The sequence below is a fragment of the Mya arenaria genome, chromosome 16 (genome assembly GCF_026914265.1).
Source record: "Mya arenaria isolate MELC-2E11 chromosome 16, ASM2691426v1".
NCBI lineage: Eukaryota > Metazoa > Mollusca > Bivalvia > Myida > Myidae > Mya > Mya arenaria.
Genome location: NC_069137.1, coordinates 37,719,522 through 37,731,577, shown reverse-complemented (window position 1 = coordinate 37,731,577; position 12,056 = coordinate 37,719,522). Strand labels below are relative to the sequence as shown.

The following is a 12,056-nucleotide window of genomic DNA, read 5'->3' as shown; positions in this document are numbered from 1 at the left end:
ATGCGTATTTTGTCATGTAGGAAAATATTTTGATAATTATTTTCGTCTGTCATGTTTTTATTTATATTTTACTCAGGTATTATGATTGTTGTTTTATGAAATACTGCATACAGTTTATTCCGATGACGATTATATATACGTAATGTATGATTAAATATGTTTATATATTTTTGTTTGTTTTCACAATCACACTGTCTCATGTATGTAACATAAAAGGTACAGACAATGCTGTTTTAGTGTGTGTGTTTTTGTAAAATCAGTGGTATTATCTTGTAACTAACTAACTGATGTTCCGACGATCGATTATAAGCTCAAGTTGATTGATTTGGCCTGAAATCGGTGACAATTGATTATATATTGTCATAATCGATCATCGATTCAACCGGCGAGTTGCTTTTTTCTTTTTTTCTCGTTATTTGCACGGTTCGGTTAGTTTCACACGAATTTTCATCTTTGAGTTCATTTATACATTTGAAGGTGTTCAGGGGCCATGATTCCGAACAGTCTCAAGTCCAAGTCTAGACTCAGACTCAGAAAAGGATTTTTATTAAGGAACAAAAAATCATATTTATTTCATTTCTTTTACAAAAATGTATGTTAATATAGGGTAAAAAATTCAAATATTAATATATTTCAGTATATGTTACCATCAATACTCTGATGGATGGAAAGTTACAATGAAATGAAGTTGTGCCATAATGAGTCTTGAGTCTGAACTCAGACTTGAGACTGTTCGTAATCACTGTCCCTGGTATAATCGTTTACAATCTGGCCGAGAGCAACAACACCTTCCATGACTCCAAACATACATTGTACAAGAATAAAACTAGAATTAAGGTATTGTCAAAAACCGATTGTACTTTCGATAATCGGTTACTTGAATGGAGCCGATTATCGATAGTCAAACTGAAACGTATTCCCATCACTAGTATTAACTACACATGACTGTTAGAAAAAAAATCTGTGATTTAGGGAGATTTATCAGTGAAATATGATTTGTTTAATCTTCTTTGGCTAAACAGACTTAAGTAGCTTATTTTGTTTAACATTATTTCTTTTTTTTAACCCTATTTCAGCCATATTACTTTCATAAACTTCCAAAAAGTAAATATTTCGCATATTATAGAGAACAAAAATATTGAGCTTAGCTTTATCGTGTTACAACATACTTAAACAATCCCGAGAAATCGGCACCCGGACAGCGAACTCGCTTCTCACCAAGGCGAATGGGGTTCGATTCCCAGCCTGGACGCATGTGAGTTTCGTTTGTGGTTACCAAACCGGACAAGTGGGTTTCCTCCGGGATCTCTGGTTTCCCCCACAACACAAGATCAGTACATCTGCTTACCATGAATAATGAATGAGACAGTTTCATTGGTCCCGCAAGGAACGAATGCCGAGATAAAATTTGTGTTACCAATTAGCCATAAATATATTTTAAATTATACAAATGGCTATCTTCTTACGATTTGCGAATTTCACTTAGTAAGTGGTATCACGGATCTTACTACGTTAACCTGTTAGTGTTGTACAGCTAAAAAGGTAAAAGGTATCAGTTCTCGGCGTTTGCACGCCTGTTTTTAGTCTTTTGATAATTATCTTAACAAAAACGTATCGCGAATATTAACTAGATAGGTAGATAATTATCACGAAAATTAAGTGGTTAACACGAAACCATTCGCGAACGCTATCAGGTTATCTTACGGCAGTAATATGCCACCATCGCCCATTAATATATTCAACAATTTGGATATAACAGTGGTGATCATGTATATAAAGTGGATTGGAATACATCAATAATATAACTATTAAAACCCTGAGTTTACTAATATTTCCAGCCGGACACATTGAAGAAATATTACACACCACTGAGGGTCATATGACATTATAAGGACCGGCCAGTCATCCTCGGAAGGTGTATATGGGCCGAGGCGTTAGTAGTATTTATTATATTATACCGAAAACTTTTTTACCATTTAATAATTTTTAAGCGCATTCGATGCGAACAAATCTAATAATGGTTACTTGCGAAAACAATGTCCTTGTGAAAACTGCAAACATCACTCACCGATTTATAACGTCAGCGGACTTTGGCGAGGTCCGGACCGTCCAAAAACATGATATGGACCGTTGACGTCATAAAACTGGATTTTTATTAAAAAACATTGATATACGGACCGATCAACTTTATATACACAAAGAAGGGACACATTTATGTAAGGTATACTATTAATAAATATATTGGCTATGCAGTGACAAACATCCTTTAAACTAGGGCTTTAAGTTGTTACGCTTAAGAACTTTCGAGAAATCAGGGCCACATTGCTTAAGAGTGTCCGACTTTTTTACCGATGACTTAACTTTGTATTGCCTGTCAATTGTATAGCGAACATCATAACTATTTCATTGGCAAGCATTATCGATACATGATCGAAAACCATTATCGCGTTAATAATAATCAGTGTAAACTTGTCAACTTGGACATGTTTTAGTAAAACCTTACTGTACTTTCATTGGCCGGAATGTGTCATTACCGTAAATGACACTGTCGTAAAATATTGTTTCATATAAAGGTTTAAAAGCGTTACTGAAACTATGTGTCAGATCCGTGGTATAGCAGTAACACACTTAATTCAGGGGTCGTAAGTTTAACTCCCCGCCGCACCACTGAAAACTAGTAGTCTTCCGGGAGGGATGTTTAATGGGTGTCTCGTTTTTTAGTTGCTTTATAGATTTTCAGAGACATTGCTAATTAAATCATATATGGACAGTGGTCAAACGATGGTTTTATTGCAATTATTTTACTTATAATCGCATTATTTAATTTAAATCATTTTCATTTGAAATATCTAATTAAAAAACTTAATCAATTACTAATACTGCGGCTGCTGCTGCGACTACTACTACTACTACTACTACTACTACTACTACTACTACTACTACTACTACTACTACTACTACTACTACTACTACTACTACTACTACTACTGCTACTGCTACTGCTACTGCTACTGCTACTGCTACTGCTGCTGCTGCTGCTGCTGCTACTGCTGCTGCTGCTGCTGCTGCTGCTGCTGCTACTACTACTACTACTGCTACCAATATTACCACTTCCACTCCTCCTCCTCCTCCTCCTCCTCCTCTTACTACTACTACTACTACTACTGCTACTACTACTACTACTTCTACTACTACTACTACTGCTACTGCTACTGCTACTGCTACTGCTACTACTACTACTACTACTACTACTACTACTACTACCACCACTACTACTATTACTACTACTACTACTACTGCTACCAATATTTCCACTTCCACTACTCCACCTCCTACTCCTCCTCCTACTCCTACTACTACTACTACTACTACTACTACTACTACTACTACTACTACTACTACTACTACTACTACTACTACTACTACTACTACTACTACTACTACTACTACTACTACTGCTGCTACCAATATTTCCACTTCCACTACTCCCTCTCCTCCTTCTCCTCCTCCTCCTCCTCCTCCAACTCCAACTACTTCTACTACTACTACTACTACTACTACTACTACTACTACTACTACTACTACTACTACTACTACTACTACTACTACTACAGCAACAAACACCGATGCCACTACCACATCTCGTCAACTTACAGGTACCCTTGTAAAGAAAACTATTTCAATATATCGATTATTTGTATGAACTTTTTCACCTCTGATCTCGTTTTCACCACAAATGATCGTTATTCCACCACCAACCAACGTTACTTCCATCACAAACCATTTTTATTCCACCACCAACCAACTTTACCTCCACCACAAACCATTTTTATTCCACCACCAACCAACTTTACCGCCACCTCTGCACCTTATAACGATTAGACACGGTGATATCGAAAATGACAGCTATTCAGTAATTCATTTACGTTAAGAGGGTGATAACATAACTAAATCCTATGTTAGCTCAAACGCAACGCAGCGTTGCTTCCCTTACAGTGCAAAAATCACTGCTATCAGGCAAATCACGTGAGTTTGGTTTGTGGTCACCATGCCGGACACGTTGGTTTTCTCCGAGTTTTTCGAGTTGCCCCAAACACACAAGACTACACTCTCGTGCAAAATCGTGCCAACGAAAGTGATTAAAATAATTTAGTAATAACTTGTTGTACAATCGTTGTAAAATAAATAAGTTTAATTAAAATATCGTGACAGTTTATTCTATGTAAATTATCTTTATTTTAAAATATGAGTTTTTATTTCAAGCTCCATGCACCTTGAATAATTGAAATTTGATTACAAATATCTAAAAAAAAAAAGATAGTTAAAAACATGTTTCTTTTTATATTGAGTTTAAATAGCTGAAATCCAGCTATACTCGGTCATGGTTGCAGATATATATCCTGCTTGTCAGGGGAGATCACCGCGTTCGAGATAATACTTTTCATTGCCGAGAGCGTAGGGTGCTTTGCGGAAACGAGGTTTACCGAGGGATGAACATATCTTAAACGAGCGGTTATGGTAAATGCTTTTTCTTCCACCTAAGTCAAACAAAATTAAGTAAAAACGTATTTATTGCTGGAACTCTTTTGTGAAATTAGTTTGCGAATAAATAGGTGATAATTCGTGGTTGTCATGGATATGCGCGCAGTGATTAAGATCATAAAAAAATGGTCACATCGGTCTTTAAATAGTTCTGAGGAGATTGCAGCATTATTTCTTGAATGCGGCGTAAAAACTTTATGGTTCCATTTGAAGCGAAAAATAATTAACTGGGATTTCAAATATTGCCCTAGACAAGGTTTCCATGATGCTACCTACGACGGTCCTCAACAAGGGAGGTAACTGTGTGATGTCAATAGAAAAGGAGTTCCATACGTGTACTTGTTTTACCTTTGCCCGTGGGCAAGATAAGACTTTCTAGCATGGTCAAATGTTTGGATCTATATCTGGGGTGGAAATAAAGCAGTAGATCCAAATATTGAGCCAAGCTGGAAATTCTCATCTTGCCCACGGACAAAGATAAAAACTACTGTTTTAGTGTCATCAAGCATGTACCCCCCCCCCCCCCCCCCCTCCCCCTTGTTAAAGAGCTTCAAATATCACCAAACAGGTTTTCACGCTACATTTAAAAAATAATGCTGCACTTTCCTCAGAACTATTTAAAGATCGGTTTGATTATTTGCATATTTTAGAAAAAAAATATATTTTAGATATATTTTTGTTTGGTAGAAAAAGCATCTTCCATGGGCGCTCGTGCAGGATAAGCACGATTCGGTTCTGAGAGAGGGGCGTAAGTCAAAAGGTTACGCCCCTAGGTTACAACCCCTCTAACGTCGAATCCCGGACCCGCCTCTGTGTTATATCCATGAATGTAATCGAATGAGGGAATAAAGGCACCATGACCTAATAGTAAACGGCAGCAAAGAAAATGACCTGTCGACACTACCGTGGTGCAGCTGTGCTTATGTTTACTTCTGCACACATATGTATGATTGCTATTTTATTTGATAAAACGGACATATTTTGAAAATCGTAATCGGAACAGATGATAAAAAAAACGGCCGAAAACATTTTTTTAAACTTTTGTAACGCTTTTAGGTATATACCACCAATTTTCGACCATAAATACGAAAATAGCAATATATTCTTAAGTCAGCCTTCTAATATCACTGTTTTTAGACATCCGCACAAAAAAATGGCTCATTCCATGAAATAAAAAAAATGCCAAAACGATCAATTTGCGAGAGTGCAGCTTTAAACAATCTTTATTCCAATTCAAGGTAAACATTTGGGACAAAAAGCGAATTAATTGAATAGAAATGAAACATATATAATAATTGATTTACAAACTATCCAGAAGGCCATGGCCCATGTTGACAAATACATATACAATGTACAAAAAATAGTGTTTTGAAGTGATTCAATGAATAAATATTATAAAGTAAAACATTAGAACAACAATAAGACAAACCGCCGAATAAGCATCTACAGCAACGACGAAATATTTCATGTGATATTTTATTAAAAAAATACCATAACCCAATGAAATGCAAAATGTCGAATTTTAATATTTATATTTACATTTGTTTAAATTTACTTTATTGCTAAAATAAGTAGATTATTCAAAAGCATTTTCTCTTTTTTCTTTCTCTCTTTGTTCTCAACAGTGGATAAATTCGAACATTTACAGTAACCTAAATCTATAAAACAATGAATGCGCAGAAAAAGTAGTTCCTTATTCATGGGTTTAATTTCTATAACTGTATTACAGCTAGAAAAATACAACTGGAGTTATGAAAAATTAACAATAACAATAAAACAACACAAATATCGCCACCTTCAAAGTTCTCATTAGATCTCGCGAAAATACGCGATACAAGCGTTTGTAAGCCATGAGTTTTCAAATTGAAAAGAAAGTCCAGTCCATTTACTTGTTGAGCGTTATGTTTAAGGTCAGTTGGTGTATGAACCATGTTGGGATACGGTGTTGGAAAAATCAGCAAGTGCATTGTCATTTCTTTTGAAGTAAACATCGGATGAAACGACAGGGGAAGCGAGTGGGTTAACGTGTTTAGCAATGAAAACTTTAGCGAAAGGAAAGCCAGAGGACGCGAGAAGACTAAGTGTTGAACTGAGCTCTTTATTCTGGACGTAGCTGGGTGCACTATAATATGTTATTGTTTTCATTGCCTCGATTTCATGTTTTGTCAGATGCCATGTTTATTTTTACCCAATGTCAATTTTAAATTCCGAAATAAGTCGTCATCATTGTCATTTAATATTTCTTCAACTGTTCCATCCGTCAGGAAATAAAAATCTACATTAAAATCAATCAAGTTATCGTTGCTCATTTTGTTTAAGCTGCTTTACTGCAGATTTTAGTTATGCAGGTTGCCAATAATTTTACTAAGATTTCATTGAAAAAAATAGTTCCGTAGTAAATATGCCCCGCCCATTAGTATTATTGCGCCCAATGACAGGACAGAAGTATCGAAGAAATGCACGCGTTTTCGATGGGGAATGTCATTGCACTTTATACAGAAATAATGTTAAATTGATAAACAACAACCATCGTTAAGGAATGAAGTGTTAATGTAAATATTTTCTCTTACATTTCGCCTGATGATGATTTCAAATACATGAAACATATGGAACAATATTCAACGAAATTTTAAATAAAAAATACATGCATACTATTTGTAATTTTTAGAGGAGAAAAAGTTTCAGTATATTAACACAAAATATGTTTATTTGTACAATTTAAAAAAGGTAAACATACGATTGGAATTTCAACTAGTATACACGTTGTATTATTCATCAACACAGCGACGTTTAACGTTATTTCGCATAGCTTTTAAAAGCTACTTGAATATTGATTGGTACTAATTAATAGATATAGCCCGTGCATGTGCATTTGCAAAGAAGTAAGTCATTAATGTTAGTTAGTATAAATGTAGACCGCTATCATATTCTTTGTTACATATTTGCAAAGAAGTAAGTCATAAAATTAATATGTTTGTTTTTATCATTCCTCCATCTGGAAAACAAATACTGGATCATATTTGTTGTTCATGTAGGCATACACGTGGAATCTCTAAAGCTATCAGTACCAGCACTTAATACCAATGTCTTCGCCGTGGACACAGTTATGTTTACCAATGAAAGCCTCTGGACAGTTAAATAGAGAATGCTCATCTCCATCACACTTAATGTTATCAAGCCAAATCATCCCGGTTCCGCGACCATAATATGCGACTTCAAAGTATTCGTAGTTGACAAATTTTAAATCGATCATTTTGCATGCAACCTTTGCTTCGTTTTCATCAAACTCGTCATCACACATTGTTCCCCAAACGCCATCATGTAGTATTTCCAAACGTCCTTGCACACCGTTTCTGAATACACTTCCGTTGGCAAGGCGCACCGGAGATGTAATATTTGCATTTGCTATGATTTTATCAGTGTTTTCCTTGACAATGTTAATGTCTTGTTGTAGTGCATCGATAAGGTTGACAGTGTTCAGACTCTTGTCGTTAAGGTAACCTGCGATGGTCTTCTCGGATGCAGATAACTTTGTTGTTAGCGTTTCGGTAATCTTGTCCGATCTGGATTTACTGCTATTGTCTGTTCGCTCAACAAGTTCTTTTAACGATTGAACTTTCTCATCAATTCCAATTGCGTTGCGTTCAATCGACGCGTTCAAATCGTGTTGTACGTTTTTGGTTATGTCGAGAACTCCATCCTTCAACTCACCAATAATTTTACTGAGAAATGTGTTGACGTTTGTCTCTAATGTAACAAGATACTCCGCTATTTGGTCTTTTCCAACAAGAAGATTCTGTGAAATGCCTTTCAGATCATCTAAGTCATGTCGAATCGCTTCTTTCTCTTCGCGAAAGCCCCTCCTTATTCTATCTAATTGTTTCTTTAAAGTCATGGGTTCGATTTTATCATTTAATGATGAGGCTTTATGAGTCTGGCTTCCTGATTGTGCTTGACCTGTTTCTTTATCGAGTTTTTCATTTACAATCATCGCGTCTATTTTCGAATCCATTTTGTTTATTTTGTCTTTAATGCTCAAAATATCCTGCAAAAAAGTATTATTGTTAGGATGGTACCTTTGTATTTGCTCTTGAAATGAGAATGAACACATCAAATACAAAAAAGGTAAAATTGAGATGTTAATACAATAAATAATTGATTATACTACTTCTACTACTGTTGCTGCAATACATCTACTGCTACTGCTTCTGCTTATGCTTCAACTAATACTGCTTCTTCCGATACGACTATTACCACTTAACCTAATAAAGATAACTACTACTACTACTACTACTACTACTACTACTACTACTACTACTACTACTACTACTACTACTACTACTACTACTACTTCTACTACTACTACTACTACTACTACTACTACTACTACTAATAATAATAATAATACAAATAATAATAATATTTTAGATAAAAAAGGTTAAGATAATAATAAAGATAATAATATTAATATTTATAATAATAATAATAATAATAATAATAATAATAATAATAATAATAATAATAATATTAACAATTATAATAATTACCTGAAACACAAACGACTGAAATGAATCCATTTTACGCCCGAGGTTCGATATTTCTAGAGTAAGTGCTTCTAAATCACCCACGGCGGCAGCAGGGAGGAGCACAAGCAACAGGAAGAAACACCAAACGAACATGTTTCAGTCTATTTAAGAAATTGTCCCTTCAAAACTCTGTATTTTCATCCATTTATATCTTTAAAATTCTGATCGTCTTTTAAGAATGGTTACAATTGCTCTTGCACAGCTGAGCTAATTATTGCTTAATAATTAAGTGGTGTATGCCTTGTGATCCTTAACTATAAAAAACTTCTTAAGTGTTTTTCTTCCATTCATTTATTACTGTCAAGCTCTTAATGTTCGAGAGTAGACCGACATTTTAAATTTTTGTGCATCATTATAGAACCAAATGCTTAAAAAATTAGAGCATTCCCAAGTGCAGTTTTTGTTTACTGACTTTTTTTAGATTTTATAGTGTAAAGAAACTAGATGAATGATCGTTTTAAAGTATTTTTTCATTGACCGTTCCAAAGCAATAACACCAAAATGTATTGATAGATAATGTTTTTGGCATTAAAACTAGTCTAAAATGAATTGTCCAGTAAAGTTTTGTATCACTGATTGTTCCAAATCGATCACCCAAACACTAATTGGTAGCGATCTGCTATTGTGTTTTAAAGCTATATTAATTGTCCAGTGAAGTATAAGTTTACTGACCGTTCCAGACCAGGACCCCAATCAGTTAATGATAGCGAAATGTTAGAGTGTGTTTAATCAAAAAACCCTTGACAACAACTACTCTCAAATCCACAGTCACCACCACCAACATTAACAATAACAACGACAGCCTTCATTCGTATAACTCTGAGTCTTGTATCGCGAAAATAAACAACCTTTATCTAGATATAAAATGTAACCAGTCATAGCTTAGTGCTATAATAAATATTTCACCAGTTGTATAAAATATCTGCTAACAAATAAAACCTCTCTTGCAGTAAAACGCCTTACTCCTTGCCACCAAAATGATGATAAAAATGGGTTATACTTTTAGATTTCCTGATGTGAAACTACGATTTATATGTTTTCAAGTACCTACTTAAGACTACATCTCGAGGCCTTTAACGCGTTCAATGCTGAATTGTTTTGTGAAGCAAACAAGCTAATAACTCATTATTAAGACAAAGCAAGTATACGATTCTAATAAGCAAAGCAAGTCCGACATTCCAAAGGCAGTACCTACAACATGATTGTTTGTGGTGTCCTATGAGTGTATTTGACATTAATTATTTATATTGAAATATCCTACGTTGTTCGACTGATTGGCTTGTTCTTGTTGGTTCTTTTTATTAGTATAAGAAACCGGTTGTTCATCATACAAACAAATTGTCTGATTGTTTACTTTTCTGATTGAATTTGCATCGGTCTACATGCATGTACTTCTGAACCTTAGAAGGGCTTAGCAAATTTTAATTCAATATATATACTTTATATAAAGTATATTTCAAGCAATTTGAGCATGTTCGACCTTAAAAAATCATTTTGATTGTACTTGCGTAATGTGACTCATGCTATGATTATCTGTCACATGTGATGAAAACCGTTTTCATATGAACACCTTACGTTTACACGCCCCTGCAAATATTATTGACCACTGGCACATGTAATAAAAACCGTATGAGCAGCTTCCGTTAACATGCCCCAGCAAATGACATTTTCCACTGGCACATGTGATAAAAACCGTATGAGCAGCTTCCGTTAACATGCCCCAGCAAATGACATTTTCCACTGGCACATGTGATAAAAACCGTATGAGCAGCTTCCGTTAACATGCCCCAGCAAATGACATTTTCCACGGGCACATGTGATAAAAACCGTATGAGCAGCTTCCGTTAACATGCCCCAGCAAATGACATTGTCCACGGGCACATGTGATAAAAACCGTATGAGCAGCTTCCGTTAACATGCCCCAGCAAATGACATTGTCCACGGGCACATGTGATAAAAACCGTATGAGCAGCTTCCGTTAACATGCCCCAGCAAATGACATTGTCCACGGGCACATGTGATAAAAACCGTATGAGCAGCTTCCGTTAACATGCCCCAGCAAATGACATTGTCCACTGGCACATGTGATAAAAACCGTATGAACAGCTTCCGTTAACATGCCCCAGCAAATGACATTGTCCACTGGCACATGTGATAAAAACCGTATGAACAGCTTCCGTTAACATGCCCCAGCAAATGACATTGTCCACTGGCACATGTGATAAAAAAACGATTTTCGTATGAACAACTTGCGTTTACACGCTCCTGCAAATGACACTGACCACTGGCACATGTGATAAAACCGATTTCAATATAAATAGCTTACATTTGCACGCCCCTGCAAATGAAAACAGCTTGCGTGTACACGCCTCCTGCAAATGACACTGACCACTGGCACATGTGATAAAACCGTTTTCCATATAAATAGCTTACATTTGCACGCCCCTGCAAATGAAAACAGCTTGCGTGTACACGCCTCTGCAAATGCCATTGACCACTGGCACATGTAAAACCGTTTTCCATATAAACAGCTTGCGTTTACACGCCCCTGCAAATGCCATTGACCACTGACACATGTGATAAAAACCGTTTTCCATATGAACACCTTACGTTAACACGCAGCTACATATGCATTGTCCACTGGCTCATGTGATAAAACCGTTTTCCATATGAACAGCTTGAGTTTACACGCTCCTGCCAATGCCATTGACCACTGGCACATGTAGAAAGTATGTTTAACGTTTACATTAACGATATTCGTTGTGTTTTCTTTAACGAATCTAGCATCAATGCATTTATTGTGTACATGATATTTTACAAGCACTATCAAGTTCATTAATATTTGAGCACGAATCGATCATTTATTAATTTTGTTCATAAATGCCATATACCAATACCATTTCAATTATATGAAAAGGAAGCAATAGA

At 35.6% G+C, this 12,056-nt stretch overlaps 1 protein-coding gene across 1 annotated transcript; it reads right to left on the bottom strand.

The window, feature by feature from the left end:
- Window positions 1–5,749: 5,749 nt before the first annotated feature.
- On the bottom strand, window positions 5,750–9,329 carry LOC128222276 (uncharacterized). The gene is made up of 2 exons (XM_052931240.1): window positions 9,090–9,329; window positions 5,750–8,587 (listed from the first exon to the last, which is right to left on the bottom strand). Exons 1-2 carry the CDS (start codon window positions 9,219–9,221, stop codon window positions 7,604–7,606), a joined length of 1,116 nt encoding a protein of 371 aa, XP_052787200.1. The 5' UTR covers window positions 9,222–9,329; the 3' UTR covers window positions 5,750–7,603.
- Window positions 9,330–12,056: the final 2,727 nt, after the last annotated feature.

Coding starts and splice junctions, on each gene's coding strand:
- LOC128222276 (XM_052931240.1), bottom strand. CDS start 9,221: ATGTTCGTTTGGTGTTTCTTCCTGTTGCTTGTGCTCCTCCCTGCTGCC. Junction 8,588..9,089: donor TTCAGTCGTTTGTGTTTCAG/GTAATTATTATA, acceptor ACTTTTTTGCAG/GATATTTTGAGCATTAAAGA.